Source organism: Galeopterus variegatus, unplaced genomic scaffold (assembly GCF_000696425.1).
Source record: "Galeopterus variegatus unplaced genomic scaffold, G_variegatus-3.0.2 Scaffold4213, whole genome shotgun sequence".
NCBI lineage: Eukaryota > Metazoa > Chordata > Mammalia > Dermoptera > Cynocephalidae > Galeopterus > Galeopterus variegatus.
In genome coordinates, this window is record NW_007730324.1 from 15,350 (window position 1) to 35,028 (window position 19,679).

Genomic DNA, 19,679 nt, shown 5'->3' on the forward strand with positions numbered 1-19,679 from the left:
TTCTGCATATAAGTACAGTTGTAAAATATTACTCCGGATGATAATTGTTATGAACACCAAGCAATGAATATAGCTATCCTTGCACCTACCTCAGACCCGATGAACTATAAGTTCTGCATATAAGTACAGTTGTAAAATATTACTCTGGATGATAATTGTTATGAACACCAAGCAATGAATATAGCTATCCTTGCACCTACCTCAGACCAACCTCAGCAATAAGCTTAGCATCTCCCATTGAGTCTTTTCCCTACTACTGCACTGCCTCTGCCTCCTTTAGGTCTTTGAAGCCTCCCTTCAATAAGTAATTAAATAGAAGTGAAGAGCTTTTCCATTCCTACCCTACTTGTGGACAAAAATGACCAGAGTGATGGAGATTTCATTTAGTGTCTTTTGAGACAGCCACTAAGCTAGCTGGCAGTGCCAGTGTGATGTGCTTGATGCTTCCATGTAAAGAGTTCTTGGAAGGTTAAAGAAACCAAACTTTTTGGACAGCCTGGAGTCCAGATGAGTGGTAGGGAGTTGGGGGTCTCATTACTTCTGCAATTTCCTTCCCTATGGTCCCAGTCAAGGGCATGATAACTCAGTGCTTATTTATCCACATCACATGATACCTGCCAAATGCCCCAGGTTCAAGACAGACAGGCCAGGTGCCTGACTGGGGAAGGCTCAAAAAGGGAAAGGGTTGGCTCCCATGGTAAATCTCACCCATCTATTTTTATTTCAAAATTAACTTTAAAATTAGCATTTGTAGCAGATAAAATAGCTATTTTGAATGAAAGCTTATTAGAAAACAAAGTTTCCATAAATCTTTTTCTAATCTTGCCTTTCTTAGTTGTCTGCCTATAATCAGTTTAACCTTTGGCCTCAAGATAGTAACATCTGCCCCAAAAGAAATACCACAGAAAAAACTTTACGAAACTTTTAACAATGTGGGCAGTTTCATACAACATAAAAACTTCACCTGCACATTACACCAACAACAAATGGGACATTTACTAAGTGCTTATCTAAAATTAGTCTAGAAATACAAGAGACTTAGAAAACATATCGATTTGGTAATACTCCAAATAGAACAGCACTTCTTAATAATAGCAAGGAGTCAGCTTGAGATTTTCTGAGACTGCATGGAAGACAATACTGCAGCCTTTTTCAGACGCTATTCAGACAGCAGAACTCCAGAGGGCCAGGTCAGACCCACGGAAGGCAGCAAGTGTGGCAAAACAATAGTAAGCTGGTTGCAGAGGCCACTGACGGAAGCTCTGGAGGGTCTTTTCTAGAAGGCAAGAGTAAGCTTGTTTGGATGAGTGTTGTCTCTCCATACACTCTGACCCAGTCACCTAGCACGCAGGAGCCACACTCACCCTAAACAGATAGATTTTTGGTTTTCTCCATAGAATTTTGAAGAATAAGCATTTGGACCAGTGCTCTGAATTCTCAAAGTTTGGAAATGTGTTTGTGGATCATGATGACCAAGAAAAAAAGAGCCTTGAAATTATTTCTAGTTCAAGGAAAATCATCCTATAAAGGCCTATTTTCTAGGGATCACATTTTGTTGGCTTGTGGAGAAGCAAAAGATTCTGAGTCTAACATAAGACCTCTTCTTAAATATGAACTCAAAGTTACTGGTGAAGAAAGGGATGTCATTTTTAAAATGCTAAATCAAAAGCAAAAAATTAATTTGAAAATGATTTCAGACAGATATGGCTGCCCTCTGCTAATCTTCTCTCTTGAGCCACTACCAACTTACTAACTAGGCAGTAAAATGGTTTGGGTAAGCATGGGTTTATAACCTAATGTAATTATATGCATTCAACAGCTGATTTACTTCACTCATTTAAGATTAAAGTTACTATTATCATGTATTGGCATTCTTCCTTGTCAATAATGCCTGGGCATCAGAAAAGGAGGAGGCAGGATATGTGAAGACCACCTGGGAATAAAAAGGGGCCATGAATCTAGACTGCAGAGGGACACAATCCCCATTTCAGTTTATATATCTGAAATAACATCAGCACATCACGGAAAGAACAATGGACCATGAAACCAAAGACCTGTCTCCTCCACTTGGTAGGTATTAACCCGGGCAACTTTCTTTTCTGATTCCTAATTCCTATCTGTAAATGGGTAAAATGTGGATAACAGCCGTCCAACATAGCCCAAAAGTTTTTAAAATAATAAAATGGAAATGGTTATGAAGCACTTCACACACTGAAAAATACTAAAAAACATGGGAAAGAAACAAGCCACAGATCTTAAATGTAACACCCACTCAAACACCAGAAGAGACAAGTCAAAATTTGTGATGTTAAAGAAGCTAACTTATAAAAGTACAATGTCCCAATTTATATAAAAATGTTTAATAATAGTGAAACTTAAAAACTGATAAAATTAACAAAGCATATTGGCTAAAGACTATATAATTTTTCGAACAATGGCAAATATTATGCAGACATTTATCAATGCAAAGCTTTTAATCCCTCTATCATGTACTGTGAATACTAATTACCATTCAATATGCAACAAGATACAATCAATGGTTTCTTTGGCAGACATAATCATATGTACCAATGTGTCAAACACAAAAGCATTTTCTCCCTTAAACTTACCTGAATGAAGGCAGCTGACCAAAAGACAAAAGTGAACAATTTTGGTAAGTAGTTCAGTTTAACAATAAGAATCTAGAAGGTAACAAAAAGAGCAAAGATAAATCTTTTTGGAAATTTCGATAAAACTAAAATAAATTTTACATTTTATTAAATCAGCAAATATAATCACCTGGTTATACTTTTGTTAGCAAAAAATGATGATACTGATGATAATAAAAAAGGAAAAGAAAATGTACCTCAGACCAGAATACAATAACGAAAGTTTTGTGGAAGCTGCATTTTATTTGAAAATCCACCCATTTTGCTAACATACATTTTAATATTGTAAACAAAAATAGAATCTGCAGAGACAATGCAACAAGTATGCTGAAACTCATGTACAGAATTGCTTTCCTACAACAAACTGTCCTTCTTAAGGCCCCTCTCTACCCAAATGTTAAGATGTATTTACACAAAGCACCGATCAACAGTGCAATTTAATTCTTTGTTACTAAACTCTTGGCTAGACATTAATTTTAAAGATACTATTTCCCCTTATTTAAAAGGTACATGATCATAATACGGCATGAGCCAAATAAAAGGTTCAAGGATTTTGTCTCCCTTCCCTCCCCTGGAAACACCTCCTAGAGTTTTACTGAAAAGAAGGAAAGTCTTGAAGTGAAAGCAATTCCTCACATTCATTTTGGAAAGGCCCTAATGTCAAATGGAAAATAATGACATGCCAAGCACAAAGCGGTAAAGATCCTTCCCAACGCACTAATGCTGAATTTAAAATGTAGTGCTTTTCCTAGTCAGTGAACTGTTCCCTTGCAAAATCCTAGGCACGGAATTGACTATAAGGATTAATGCATTTATAATGATTCCCTAAATCCCATAGAGACAGAGAATTCTTAAGAGACTCAGACCTATGGACTTGCCTTGAAATATTTAGTGCTCTGTATGTCAGCTGAAAAGCATTCTAAATCAGATTCATTCTTGTGGATAAAAATCAAACATACTGTGTACATCCATACTCATTTTCTTAAGGAGGTTTGATACAATATTAATGTTACGTAAAATTGATAATCATAAATAAATACAAATACTTAAGGAATGTCTACTGCAAACTGAATATATTTTTTTAAAAAGAAAAGTTAATTTCAGTTACTGTTTCTGTATCTGTGAGGACTGGAGAAAAGAAAGATAATACATAATTAAGAATTTTGATCTTTATCCCCCCAAAAAGAGTCCTGTTGAATTACAGTAAAGGACACAGCTCTTCTCTCCAGGCAGCATTTCCAAATACAAATTCACACTTTCCAAATAAGGGCTTTTCTTGGGTATTATGGGTATTAATAGGAGTTGAAAGAACTGAAGGGTTAGTCACCAAAAAGACAGATCTTAAGTCTTAAATCATGGCAATTCTTGGTTTTATAAACTGTATTGATACATTCTCCTACAAACTAGTCCCAATTTCCTTCATGGGCCTTCACTGGGTTACTGTAGCATTCTAATGGAAGAGGAGAGTTTAAGAGACAGCAGTTTGGATTTCGCCGGAAGTAAGGATTTGCTGCTTGAGCACTTGTCTTTCTGGAGTAATTCCATTCTCTTCCATCTAGTTACATAAACTGTATCTGGAAAAAAAAATAAGTGTGTAAGTTAATTCACTGCACTGTAGGATGTCTTCTCACAAATAAAAACTCTTTGTGGACTTTACCATTCAACTGGCCTAGAAGTGTTCACAAAATGCTTATCACAAACTGATTACAAAATAAAGTCAGTATGAGCAGCTTATCATGTACCAGAACTCAATATTTGAAGCATAATTACAGGGATTTCCAAACACCTTTCTAATTACTAAAAACTGAGGGGTAGCATGTGGGGGAGGGGAAGAATGAAAACCAATGAGCTATTTTCCGTGACAAGTTCAGAAAATCTTTCCATAAGCACAAATATTCCACATAAAATCTCATTTGAGAAAGCAAAATTTGAACTAGTATTTCCAATTGATATAAGTTAGAGATAATAAAGGGAATGGTAATATCATGCTGATTAAGCCATTTCTTCACTAATATAAATGAAAACCTGAAAGATACTTAAAAGAATACTTTTCAACAGGGTTTCACTGTTCACTCAAAGATACTTCACTCATGATTTCCCTTAAACTGCCCATCCAAAGATATATTACTGAAGTAGATGTGCTAATAAACTTGCTAAATCAGAAGAATACCAACTCCCAAAGATCTAGAAGGTACATCTAAACTGTGGGTTAGAGCACCAAGAAGAACAAATTACACTATCTTCAGCAAACAGAGGCAGTGTGGATCATATGCAGAATGCTTCTAATCAGAAAGGGCCGAGGTATTCATTTGCCCTTAATAAAAAAAAAAATCATTTAAAAAAATTCTGCAATTTTTAAATGAAAAGTCATACATGAAAACACAACCCTTTAAAGAAATGAGGTATTCATTTGCCCTTAATAAAAAAAAAAATCATTTAAAAAAAATTCTGCAATTTTTAAATGAAAAGTCATACATGAAAACACAACCCTTTAAAGAAATGGTTGAAATGACTTATTCACAACTAATCCTTGCCATTACACTAAAACTAAAGATGCTCCTAATCAAGCTCTAAATGCAACGTACAGAATTGTGCTGTTCTGCACAATTCTTTTAAGAATGACTAAAACATCTAGTTTTTAAGGGTGGTATTTGATCTTATCCATCTGCTGTGAGCAGTGGATGCTTATGCTGGTAAGATGGTTCTGATTTCATACCTTCTAATTTATGTTAAACATTTTAGCCAAAGTTGTTTTTCCTTATTGCCTATCTTGACCTATTTTTACTCTTTACCTAAAGAAAAGAGGAGGAGGTGGAGGAGGAAAGGGAACCTAGAGTTCTTTAAAGAAACAAAGAAGGAGAAGAGTGAATTGTGCTTAATGTTTGGTAATTTTTTAAAGTACTTTAAGTCCCCATGTCCCCCAAAAGTAGCAATACCTAAAGTGATTTATAAGAAATCCTCCAAAGAGAGCTCTGCAAAAGGGTCCTTTCCTGAAGCTCTGTGAGGACTGTGACTGGAGGGGCTGGATGCTGCCGACAGCTGGGGGAAAAGAAGACAGAGAGAGGGAAAGAAAAAAAGATCTCAGAATGACAGAACATGAAAGCGGAAAATGTAATGAAAGAAGAAGTGGCTTTTGTTTTGTCATCTTTAATAAATATAAAGGCAGCCTTTGTAGAAAATGGGATTGTTAAAAAGTTTTAGTCACGTGTCAAGTTAAAGGGTATCCAATGGCATGTGTTTTTCAGAAAACAAATTATTGCTTCTGAAATTCCAAAGGAATAAAGTCTTTTACCCAAAAAGGTCAGTGTAAGCTAACCCACAGTTAAGACTTTGTGGGTAGGTGGACGCATGGGGCAAGGGATGCATAACGGATTTTTTAGTTGAGGGAAGAAGGCTTCCTGTGTGCGGGCTATCTGTCCAAAGCTGTGCAGACTCTGACCTCAGTCCAGACCCAACATATCTAGCTGCAATATTCTTTCTTTCCTTCTTCATAAGGGGTGGAAAGTCCTGTCCTCAGTTCTCACACCTTTTTTTCACATGGAGTTGTCTCCTGCCTATCTGGACACGCTACATCTGATGCATATATGAGGGTAATTCAAAAACTTCAGGGCCGGCCCCGTGGCGCACTCGGGAGAGTGTGGCAGTGGGAGCACAGCGATGCTCCTGCCGCGGGTTCGGATCCTATATAGTATGGCCAGTGCGCTCATGGGCTGAGCGCGGTGCGGGCGACACCACACCAAGGGTTGCGATCCCCTTACAGGTCACGAAAAAGACCAAAAAAAAAAAAAACCTTCATGGAAAAATGAAATTAAAAGATAATACAAATCTCTCCGTGAACTTTTTAAAGACCTCTTGTACTACAGGAGGAGACAGGGACCTTTGGGGTCACCATCTGTCCACATAGTGCTCCAAATAAGTGGAACACTTAAGATCTTTATTCTGTTCCCTGTTTCAATATACAGTGATTCTTAGAATCTGCTCATCACTTAATTTGAATATACTGTAAGGCAGGTAGACAACTGAATGCAGTAATATATCTTTAGTATTCTCCCAAAGAAAGACAGTTCCGTGGTGTCAATTTTCATGTATGTTATCTCCTTTACCAAGCTAACTTAGGAGTATTTCAAACCCAACATGAGCCTCAATTCTTTTTTTCTCCTCTGCATATGATTGCAGGACATGCAAACATATGCTGGTCCAAAGTGATCTCACTTCTTTCTACTTTTTCATTTTTTTAAGAAATGTGCTATAGAGAATTACGTAGCCAATGAGCTTCAGCAAATATTACATCACCAGTATATGTAATCTGTTGTTCTGGATGCCAAGATCAATTCACAGGTTTAGAAATCACCATCAGTTACACCAGTGGTTGAATCATTTCCCCAATCCATATCTTGTTCTCAGAGATAAATGTTCAAAGACAATGAAGACAATACTGCAGCCTTTTTCAGACAATGAAAGGATGATGAAATCACACAGGCAGCTACAGAAGGGAAGAGAGGGAAGCATGTCTGGACTTGAGGTTTCAAATATCATCTATGCAGAATCAGATTAAGGTGTAACTATACTGGAAAGATGCCCCCTTCTCTCCCTTCAGCCCAACCATGGATGACCACTTAGAAGAAGAATGATTTCAAGTAAAGCAATCATCAGTTGCTCAGCTGGAGGCAGTCCAACATCCACACTTACTCCAAGATTAACAGGGTTTTTCTCCAAAGCAGATTTTTCTTTCACTTGAAGTTAAAACAACGAACCCTGCTTATTACAACGAACCCTGCTTATTACAGCCCTACATTAAAATGTTTCCTTAAATCACATGTTTTCATGAGGGCAGCAATCTGAAGACCTGACAGCCCAAGGAAAAAGACCCTGAAGAATATAGACAAAGGAGATACTTCTATTCTTCTCAGTGAGTGAGCATACTGCTAGAGAGAGGTCTTACAAACAACGTTGAAGAGAATCAATTTTCCTTGAGGAAAAAGTGCTAGTTTTTAACTAAAACTTCTACTAGTCTCTTAAATAGGTAAAATACATACATACGTATGTCTTTTATCTATAAATATGTAGCCAAATTAAAACATAATAGATACCACCAATGAGAAAACAAGATTTACTATCCCTGTAATAAGTTTTTTATCATCAATATCCATCGCAAGTAGATGAAACTGTGTACCAGACTGGTTTGGCTGGCTGCACAGCTTCAAGGACTGGGATACCCACCAGCCCCTGACCACCTTGTCCCACACCTTCCCAGCACCTGTACCAAAGCATAGATGCTCCATGCATTGGTGAGAAAGTAGTCAGCTCGGAGAGTAAATAAGCAAAGAGAAGGAAAGGAAATATGCTGCAAAAATCCAAAAGAGCATGAAGAGGCAATATGGTCCTGGTGGGTGAGAAGTAGCAGGATTTAAGAAGTCTAAGAAAGTCACTTGAAACTACAAGATCTGACCCTCCCTTACTTTTTTTTTTTTTTGGGGGGGGGGCGGGGGGGCAGCTGGCAGGTTCAGGGACCTGAACCTGTGACCTTGGGGTTATAATGCTGAACTCTAAACAATTGAGCTAACTGGCCAGCCCCTTACTTATCATTCTTATGAGTAAATTAAAGAACATGGTCTAGAATTGCTAAGAAACATAAAAAAGGCAAGATTAAAATACCCAAGGATAAGGAATAAAAAACAAAAACAAAAAACTATCAACATTCATCACAAAAATCACCAAATTTTACAAACCAGCATAAGACAAATCACAATTACTTCAGTCAAATACTACTACAAACACGCCATCACCAGAAAATGGTAACAAGATTAAAACAAAACCAAAACATACCCTTTACCCATTTCTTTCTTTTTTAAAAAAAAAGATGACCAGTAAGGGGATCTTAACCCTTGGCTTGGTGTTGTCAGCACCACGCTCTCCCAAGTGAGCCACAGGCTGGCCCTACCCATTTATTTCAATACTATTCTCTATCCCCAAATTCCCACAGAGCTTTAAAAAAAAAAAAGTGCATTTATCATTTGTTCAAATCAAAGTGACTTATATCACAACTGAAGATGTCTTTAAACAATGTGGTCAGTCTTAGAGTCCAATATAGACATACTTAGTCTTTTTTCTCATTCATAGAAAAATGAAATGCTGAGAAGCAAGAGAAGCATATAAATAAAAATACTAAAATGTACAAGTAATTGATTATGGTAACTTTTAGCTGATATTCCTCCACCTTTCCTCCACTACTCTAATCAACCTTTTAAAAGTACGTTGAAATGAAAAAAAAAATCTAATATTACCAAAAATCTTTGCTTTTACCTCCAGAGCAAAGATTTTTTTGGTTGTAGAATATGTTTAACATAGTAAAAACAGAGAACAGGAATTATAAATCAACTTTAATATAAGGCAAACATACCTAGGGTATAGAAATTTTTTAAAAAGAATTCTATTGATAGATTAAACATCATAAAACAAAAATGATTACTCCTCCATTATATTCCTGTTTAACACCAAAGAAAGAAAATTTCAGGTTAGAACAAGAAAATAGAGCAGTCTCAGAAAGTGAGGTTAGTGCAATTAAAACATTATGAGAATAAAGGATTGGCTATTTAAGGAAAAATTTTTGACATATCACTGGCTGTACTTAAAATTTAAAGAAGCAACCTTGCCATGCTTTTACCTAAAATCCTGGACAGCAAACAATACAGCATGGACTTCTGTCTTCATTGGAGAAGCAAAGTCAACATCTAATAGAGAAAAATGGGTGTACGTCCTTTGCCTGGAATGACAGAGCCGGGTTTTTGCAGAAAGATGGAACTGAATCTAATCCTGGCTCTCTTATAAAAGGGGGTTTAGAGTACCTAGGCCTAATATCTGTATGTCCTTTCACGGCTGTCTTGAGGATTAAATGAAAATAAGCACCCAGCATGCTGCCTGGCATGTATTAGTAGCTCACATATTAATTCGACCTTCCCTACCACACCTACAATCAAATGTTCATTTATCCTTCTAAGAGACCCAGCTCAAATGTCACTGAATCTGTGCTGGTCTTGCTCTTCTGCTGTGCTATCTGCACTCTATGTCTCTCTTATAAGGGCTCTCGTTCTACCATCAACCAGTCACTTGTGCTTCCATATCACACCCATTTTTAGGTTCCTCAGGTGGGGAAAACAAATTACACCTATCTCTTGTTCAGCAATTAGCAGTGACTTACACATTGTAAGCATTCTATTTTAAAATGCTTTTTGTTGATAAAACAAGCTCTGAATAAAAATGGTTTCCAAAGTGGGATGTAAGAAGAAATTATTAGAACTTTTCTCTTGATTCTAATATTTAACTCTTTAAAATTTTCTATTTTTTACATGTTTTTCCGTGTACCTAATATATTATCATAGGAATATACAAATATAATCTATAAATATACATACACTGAGGGTCAATGCTTGCTATGGTTTGAATGTTTACCCCTCCAAAACTCATGTTGAAATTTAGTTCCCATTGTAACAGTATTAAGAGGTCGGACCTTTAAGAATGTTTAGGTCCTTACTGAGGGAGTGGGTTCACCCCCTCTTGTACTCTCCCTTTGCCCTTCTGCCACGTTATAATGCAGTAAGAAGGACCTTGCCAGATGCCAGCACCTTGATATTGGACTTCACAGACTCTAGAACTGTGAGCAAATAAATTTCTGTTCATTATAAATTATCCAGTCTGTGGTATTCTGTTATAGCAGTACAAATGAAAAAAGACAATGCTTAAAACATATCTTCTAATACTGCTATGTAATCAAAGCATTTAGAGACTACCATGCTACTTAATAGGATTCCACAGACATCACCATAAAACTGAGTCACAGAAAAAGAAGTGGTTTTTGGATAATGTTTAGAACATGGCTAGTCCACTAGTGATACATCTGAATCCAGTTGCATAGGGCTATAAATATATAGTGCTGCATTCCATTTATTTTATATTGAAGATAATGCTATTCCTCATCTGTCTCTGTGAGATGTGGCAAAGAGGATTTCTCTATTGTGTACATGTAGATGGTCTGCCCTTTAGGTTGGGTCTTCTGTCACTGATACCTACTTCTTGGGTTTGTGCTCAGCATAACCCTATCTTGGGCTTCTGCCCAGGACTAACATCACAAAGTTACGCAACATTAAAACTGTCACTTTCAAAGCGCTACCTATCCTGTTTTAGAGGATGCCACACAGTGACGTTGGAGCATTCCTCCTTGAAGGTATGTTGTATCTAAACCTTTCTAAAACTGAAGACTACTGCTAGAGTCTACAATAACTTAAAAATGTTAACATAGAAGCAATACATCCGTTTCTCAAAGATGGCATCTTAAGTCATCTTATTAGAATCATGGCAACCTAAATTGACAAAGCATTTAAGAGAATCAAACTTGGAGAGAAGAAAATAGATTACAGGATTTCCTAAACTCATGGGAGGAAATATGACTATTATTAACTGATCTGGGCTAAAAATAAACATCTTCCATATATCAGAAATGCTTCCAAGGGAAAGAAAACTCTTTTCAAAGTTCCATTTGATGGAGGAGAATCATGAAAACTGGCTTAACTTGTCTGAATAAAGTGTACGTTGCCAATTCATTTAAATTTTAATTTGTGATTCCTCAAAACCAAAAGAAAATGAAAAGCTAAGGTTTATGTCGACTGGTACTACAATAATGACACAAAACAGAAATCAAGTGTACCACTTATTTGCTTTTTGTTGGAAATATGACACTTTTGCTTGGTTTAAAAAAAAAAAAAATCCAAACTGTGTTCCAAGTGTGGAGCTTGCGGCTACCTGCTTTTGCCTGATTTATACATTGGGCTTCCTCTAAAAATTTCTAAGGGAAGAATTCCATGATTTTAAAAGACACTGTCAAATAAGTAATGTTTCAAAATAATAAACTATGAATTATTTATAATCAAGAAAATTTGTAATGCATGGAAAGAAATATATACTGCATGATAACAAATTAGAATTGGGGAACGAGGACAACTGAGGGAATAGGAACAATTTCCATAAATAGGACAATCTTGTCAAATTTTCTTTTAAAAATAAAAAACACTACTTATTTCAAATATTTTCACTTGATCCTTACAGCAAACTATAAAGTACACAAAGCAATATCACAATTTCACAGATAAAGAAACTGAGGCTCATCAAAGTTACATATTACAATTTGCCCTAAAATGGTTAGTGAGTAGTCGAGTTGAGACTATGTTGAACTGTGTCCCCCAGAAAGACAGATCAAAGTCTTATGCCCCACTCCCTACCCCATACCTATAAATGTGACCTTACTTGAAAATAGGGTCTTTGTAGATGTAATCAAGTTAAAATGAGGTCATTAGTCTGGGCCCTAATCCAATGACTGGTGTTCTTATAAGAGGTTATGTGAAGGCAGAGACACACAGAGAAAACCTCATGTGTCAGAGGCAGAGACCGAAGAGCTGCAGCTACAAATCATGGAATGCCTGCAGCTACCAAAAGCTGAAAGAGGTAAGGAAGGATCCTCCTCTAGAGGATTCAGAGGGAGCATAGCCCTGCCAAGACCATGATTTTGGATTTCCAGGCTCCAAAACTGAGAGAGAATTAATTTCTGTTATTTTAAGCCATCAAGTTTGTAGTACTTTGTTATGGCAGCCCTAAAAAAACTAATATAGAGTCGAATGTAGATCTGCTGACTCCAAGGCTGGTGGGTTTTTTGTTTTTTCTCTCTAAAATCTGCTATTCCAAATAATTTCAACTCAGCTAGAATTTATGGCTACATCTAACTTACAGGAAAAAGTTAAGTGAAAGTTGAGTTTTTTCCCAAAATTTTTATGAAATTGGAGAATTTTATGTCAGAAAAATAATTTTTAAGAAGGAGCTTTATTCTAATAATCATTAGACAGTCAATACATTTCTGTGCTTCCTATATATTCAGTGCTGTATGTTGGCGAATTATGTTATGACCAATGTCAGTCTAAAATGGCAGCAGGTGGACAGGAAGAACACCCAAAATGGCTGCAGAGTTTCACATTCTCTGAGAACCACAAAAGACCCCCCTTCCCCTTCTCCCTCATAGCCCCATCACCTTCCCGTGTGCGCGATTTTCCCCACCTATAGGAAAGTCCCAGCTCAGCTTAAACTCTTGCTTGGTCCTCTCATCCAATGACAATGAGACAGTTCAACCTATTCGGATATATAAGGCACTCCCTAGTTCAGCATGCGGCTGTGCCCGCTTCAAGAGGGCAGCCCACCCGCTCGCCCCTGAAGCCCTCCAATATACATTCTGGCTGAGTATCTGTCTCTTGGTGTAATTCTTTGCGACTCCGGGCCATCCCTTTCACTGTATATGGTTATTGATGCTTATCAGGAAGATTTTGCAGAACTTCACAGTCACCCAAAACTTTAAGAACACTTTCTGGTTTTGTTTATTAAGATAAGAAATTAGATTCCCACCCTTTGATAAAAAATGTCCTCAACAAAAACCTTGTAAGCAAGGTCTCATTCTACAGGTTGTCATATTAACAAAAGAGGTCAGCAGATGCACTCCAACCACTTTGTTGTGACTGATTCATGTGTGCACCTGGTGGCTACAGAACCAGTTTTCACCTATGATACTAAATCCTAACTCTCAAAGTAAATTCCCTCAGGATATCCTGTAGTAGGGAAGGATGAATGAGCACAACACACTGCTGACAAGGCAAAAGGACTTCACAAAAATCCAGCTGGGCAGACCAGCTGACAGAACAGGAACTGCCAACACCCACAATTGACACACCCAGAAAGTAAAAAAAAAGAAAAGAAAAGAAAAAACAAAAATGAACACAAACTAAGCCTAAAAGCAAAGAGCCATTAGTTCTTACATACAGCAAAGTCATTAAAAAGGCCATTTTTTATAAGATTTGAATTATTCCAACATGTAAAGCCTACAGTGCCCCCATTTAGAAGGGTAAAAAACATGCACAACAGTTAGCCACTATTTCTTTTCAGACATTTAACTGATGTCAGAATTACTTAAAATTGGCCATTGCAAACAAACAAACAAAAAAACCAGCAGCCATATTGCACCTTTGGCCATATCCTCCATAAATAAAACTGGCAATCCTCCACAGAAAAACACCTACCACCAATCAAGAAACCAACAAAACATTAATATGCTTATTTTCAAATGAGTTTCTCATTTAAGGAAGTCTTTTTTTTTTTTTTTTTTGTTTTTTGTTTTTTTCCGTGTCCGGCAACGGGATCGCAACCCTCGGTGTTGCTCCCGTGCCCCGCTCAGCCAGTGAGCGGGAACCGGTCTGTATGTGGGATCCGAACCCTCGGCGGGAGCGCCGCCATGCTTCCCAAGCAGCACACTACAGCAGTGCGCCACCGGGCCGGCCCCTAAGGAAGTCTTAAGAACATAACAAGCACAACAACCCACCCCACCCCCGAGAAGCTGTCTTCATGTTTAGTAACATAATAGCTACACATTGCAAATGTGTAATGAGTTTACAAACTACTGGTCAGCAAAGGGCATTCCAATTTATGAAAAGCATCAGCAAAATTTATACGAAGCACAACTAGAGAAGGCAAAAGAGTCCCCATTCTTGCAAAGTTAATAAACAGATACACTAGCAACCTGTAACAAGCAATCAAATAGTGACTGTGAGGAAGTGCAGGAGAGAGAGAGAGAAAAAAAAAAACTACAGGGACCTAAGCATTTTCCATGTATTCAAACATCTAGGAAGATGCACTAATGCAGAACATACTAAAAAACAACAGCTGCAATGTTAGGCATGAAACAGAAGAACACAAACGCACCTTTAAACAACTAGTAATTACACGAAAATACCTGAAAAATACGTAACAATGAGCCAGCACAAAAAATGGGGCAAGAACAAGGTATGTGTACAGGAAGGCATAATTTCAAAGCTACAGTGTAGTCTACTAAATTAAGTTATAATGAAGATAATTTCCTAAAGAACAGAACAAAGTTTGAGCTAACAGCCATTTGGAAGGTATTAGCTGCTTTCTCACTAGCAAGCACTAATGCAGCACTTGTAATAACCTAGATACATCTTAGAACACACAATACAGTTTGGAATATCTCACTAAATCGCGACAAGGGAGAGCTGGGTAGTCTCAAAAATATTAACTTGATTTAACAGTAATCAGTCAAGAGACCAGGAGCTACACGTTATGCCCTAGGTGGATAATGGCTACCCCCAAAACATTTCAAGGAGCAAGGAAGGATTTTTGGCTATAGCTGTATAACTGGCATTTGATTAAAAGATTCTATTTTGATGGGATATCATTTTTCATTTTAACTACCATTTGCTTTATTTACAATGTACAAAGAGATGGTCTCTGTCCTCAAGGGATTTTGAACCCAATTGAAAGAAAGAGAACAAAACAATGAAAGAACAATTAAAAGGTAATTCATTAAGAAAAATTATTTTGGTTACACTTAGCATGAATACAGAAAATTAATCAAAAGGATCAAAGCATTAGAAAATCTCATCTACTTAAAAAATAAACATTTAATTATTAAAAAATTATTAAAAAATTAAATCATGAAATCAAAGGTATCTTTATTCCTGAGGTAAGTCATCTAATATTTTAGTTTACAGTAACTATTGGCCAAAAAACCAAACCAATTTTGAACACTGCTATAAATTATTACAATAGTTATAAGTGAAACAAGAGATTTTAAGAGGAGCTGAGTATGTTACACAATAAAAAAGGTAAGTTTTCAACGAGATTCACTCATTTGATAAATAATGTTCAAAAACCATTATATTTCAGACACTGTTCTACAAATCAGGGACATAGAAGTAAACATGCCATATAGTGAAGTTTACAGTCTAGTAGAGAAGTCTCTCACTAGACTGGATGGATGGATGGATGTCAGGTAGTCATAGGTTTATAAAGGAAAATAATGCAGGATAAGGAAAAGAATTTTAGATCTCACAAGGACTGGAAACAGACGAGATGACCGAAGAATGGGTAAAAAATAAATCCAATTTATGGCAGATGAAGAACTTTTGGAAAAGACAAATGGCAGCAGAGCATAACATTGGATACTTATTAAGAATTGTAGGGCCAGCCCAGTGGCGCACTGCTACAGTGCGCCGCTTGGGAGCGCGGTGGCGCTCCCGCTGAGGGTTTGGATCCCACGTACAGACCGGCCGCTCACTGGCTGAGCGAGGTGCAGGCGCAACACCGAGGGTTGCGATCCCGTTGCCGGTCCAGTACGGGCGCGACACTGAGGGTTGCGATCCATTGCCAGTCACGAAAAAAGACAAAAAGAAAAAAAAAAAAAAAAAAAAGAATTGTAAAAGGCACGGTGATTGAAGAACCCAAATATTCTGTTAACTCATTATTACTCTTACAAATAAGGAGACTTTGTGAAGTAGTTTAAGACAGAAGGAAAGTTGAGGAGAGGCTTTAAATTTGCCTCCTTAGATTTTTGGGTATGGAGATAAGATGCTACAAATACTGCCTATAGAAGATTATTCCAGTACCTACAGAAAGAATTAAATCAGAGGCGCAAAGAACATGGGAAATTGTTGTAAGACATGTGTGAATAAAGAGGTTCCAACTTGGGTGAAGGTTGTAGAATGCAAGGAGAAGGATGGATCTAATTATAGCAGAGGAAAAATTAGTGGGACTTTATGATTAGATACATGGAGAACAAAGGGGGGAAAGGGATTAAAAGTAACATTAAAAGACTTAAGATTCTGACTTCCAAACGATTCAAATGACTGTGTGAAGAGACCAAAGTTTCTTTGAGCCATTTCACTGCTGCCTGACTTTCTCTTTTTCTAGTTATCAATTTGCTTCCTTCTTTTATTTGCTTTTTCAATCAATAATACTTAGAGTTAAGTACTCACTTCAAATTTGATCTCTCAACTAGAAACGTATTACCCTAATGTTCTCATTCACTTTTCTTCTGGCATGAAGTTATTAGGAAAAGGCATTTCTGTCAGTTTCTTTTCATGCACATGAAAATTCTAGTACATTTTTGGTGTTTCAATGAAAAGGTTATGTGGATTTTAGAAGGGAAAAGGTTATAAAACCTGGGTTAAGGGAAGATGCTGGGGGGGGAGGGACAATTTTTTAAAGGTAGATTTTTACTAAGATTTTTTTAAACCATTTTTTTAAAAAAAACAAAATTCATACAATGTTTCAAGGTTGAAGGTATTATCTAAAACTGCAGAGGATGTTCTTGACAAGAATAGTAGTTACAGCCTAAATGTGTAAATGTGGTTTACAATCCAACAGTAAAGCCCCTAAGAGATTAGCAGAATGGTTCACTGCATTAAGGGCTCAATCCCACCATCAGAAAGACTAGTACAAATGAGCTCTGGACCACGCATTGAGGACACGTGGGGATAAGCTGCATTTCACTACTTACTTAGTTGAAGAACCTTTCCAAGTCTCAGTCTTCTTCACCTATAAAATGTGACGGTGATAATAGACCTATCTATCTTAAAAATTATTTTGAGAATTAGGTAAAATAATGTATGCAAAAAGTGCTTGGAAACTGTCCAGCAGTATCCAAGCTTAAAGCAGCAATATATTCTGACAGAAGCCTGCAAGACAGGATGCAGACCGGGTGCAGGGTTTAACTACATTATCAGGAAAAAAAAATTCTGTAGTCAGTGGTTCCTAGTAAGTTTATATAGCTCTGGACTATGGCTTTTTTTTTTTTTTTTTTAAATACATTTAGGTTCTTATCACTTAGTCCCTTACAGCATAAAACCAAATTAATTTTTAAATATATATATATATGTGAAGTTTAAAGTATCAATAACAAAGAAAAAAACTAAAGGACACGAGGAAACTTATAACTATAATCTCAAGAAAACATCTACATCAATCAACAGGGAAATCATTAAACATACTTAAAAGTTTATCAAAATCTAATACGTTTCCTTATCAAGTTATACCAGTAGTCAGAACTACTGCTGGTAAAAGATGGAGAAGAGAACTGTAAATACCCATAATCCATTTTATAAAAACAAATCATAATAGTAACTGACATAAAAGTAATGATTATGTTGATTACCCTGACCCCACACTATCTTCACTTTCTTCACAGATTAAGAAACAGGAAGAAAAGTTACTTTAACACGAATGAAGAGGCATGTGGACAAATGTATGAATTGATACCAACATGGATTTTACCTCTTAATCAGAACTAAATTCACTATCTGCTCCCAGCCAACAGAGATGTCAATTTATTGAAAAATTTCAATACTCAAAAAGGCTGAAAAATGAAAGAATCTCCTATGTTCACTAGTCTATGAAATACACAGAGACTAGACGTAAATTGAATTGGTATAAATTAACTTTGGCAATTTAACATTATATATTTTGGCAAATGTTAATATATATGCATTCGAGTGGAAAAGGAACAACAAGTCCATTACCAAAGGCTCCTCAAATGTTTTCAAGCAAGCACTAAATGCATACAATACCAATCAGCTGGCACTGGAAACCATTTTTAAAAAGAAAGGGTGCTTTAACAATTGCATATAATTAACTATTTATAACTGTTAAATTCTGTGAGCAGAGTAACAGACACAGAAGTATAATCCATCCAATCACTTCACAAAGTTCTCATCACATGGTATGCCACCAGAAAATTTAAAACAAAGGAATAACCTTAAAGGGGGTAAAAGCTTTTTAAAAAAAATCCAGATTCCTCTAATGAAAACAGTAATGGAAAAACAAAGAGTGAATATTTATGATGAATTTCCAGGAAATGGAAGAGGGAGCCTTAGAAACATCTGAATAGAAGAGTCTCTCCTTTATAGAATTTAGGTCAGCATGGCAATTAAAGGATTTTTGCCTTTTTTTGGTTTTGAATGTAATCCTCAATGGCAGAAAATCACCTAATGAAAAAATAACATCCAAAACTTTTTGAAAACTTGCCGAGAATTTTACAAATATCTCAAGGGTAAACACCCTTGTTGTAGTATTATTCAAGCTATTAGTCAAGAAACTGAAGCTCTGAGTTAATGGTTTTGAGGGTAGCATGCCATGTTCCTTAACCTCTGAAAAACCATCCTCTGGATCCATCAACTATAAGTTATCAAAAATTTTCCATCTTTAATATCTGTAAGTAATCCTTTCCCTCAAAATAATCAATATTCCTACAAGTTCTTATATGAGAAAGATGTGAAGCAGGTAACGTCCATGATTAAGGGGGAAAATGCTATTAACTTGTTTTTCAAATTGTATTAAAAGGATTTGTTAGTATTACATCCCTTCCAAATCAAGCACAACGGTTACATGTAGCATGTAATACCTGTGCTCCTGATACAGGGCCAAAGGGGTTTGGTGGTCTCATGACAGGCTGGCTGTATATTAAGGTTGGTTGCGTCATTACAGGTACACTTCCCATTTGAGGTGGCTGAAAAATAGAAGAATATCAAGTTAAAGGATGTTGACTCACATCTTCCTTATTATGACTAAGTAAACAAGAATAATAACAGGGATGAAAGGCACCAGTACCTTCACTCTGACTCAAAAGGAAAACTCCTCTGAATGCAAATAAAATTAATAGCTAAAAACTTTTAAGAGTATTTTTTTTGTATGGAAAGTCTTTAATATGCTCATTTTTAAAGGTGGTAATAATGGTAATAAAGCCTAACTTTTTCTTTTCAGTGAATTGCTAACATTATTATAGTACAACAGACAAAACGATATTTTTTTTTCCTTTTTGTCTCTTTTTTACTGACCGGTAACAGGATCGCAACCCTCGGTGTCGCGCCCGTACCGGGGACTGGCAACGGGATCGCAACCCTCGGTGTTGCGCCTGCACCACGCTCAGCCAGTGAGCGGGAACCGGTCTCCACATGGGATCCGAACCCTGGGCGGGAGCGCCGCCACGCTCCCAAGCAGCGCACTCTCCAGTGCACCACCGGGCCGGCCCAGACAATAATGATTTAGACCAAAAACTTCCAAAATTTCCAAACTTGCCAGGTTTAGACAGAGAAAAAACTTAAGACACTATGTCTTAACTACTAAGACATTTCAAAGTAAGTTGCCTTTCAA

General features: G+C 36.8%; 1 protein-coding gene across 4 annotated transcripts in view; it reads right to left on the reverse strand.

The window, feature by feature from the left end:
• Nucleotides 1–2,338: 2,338 nt before the first annotated feature.
• PICALM (phosphatidylinositol binding clathrin assembly protein) overlaps nucleotides 2,339–19,679 on the reverse strand; it is a 113,175-nt gene continuing 95,834 nt past the window's right edge. For 3 of the 4 annotated variants that reach the window (XM_008587012.1, XM_008587015.1, XM_008587014.1), the window contains one exon: nucleotides 2,339–4,222. In XM_008587012.1, the coding sequence (XP_008585234.1) occupies nucleotides 4,208–4,222 (15 nt within the window). In that variant the 3' untranslated portion in view covers nucleotides 2,339–4,207. The remainder of the gene's footprint in view (nucleotides 4,223–19,679) is intronic. The other variant, XM_008587013.1, reaches the window with a different exon arrangement.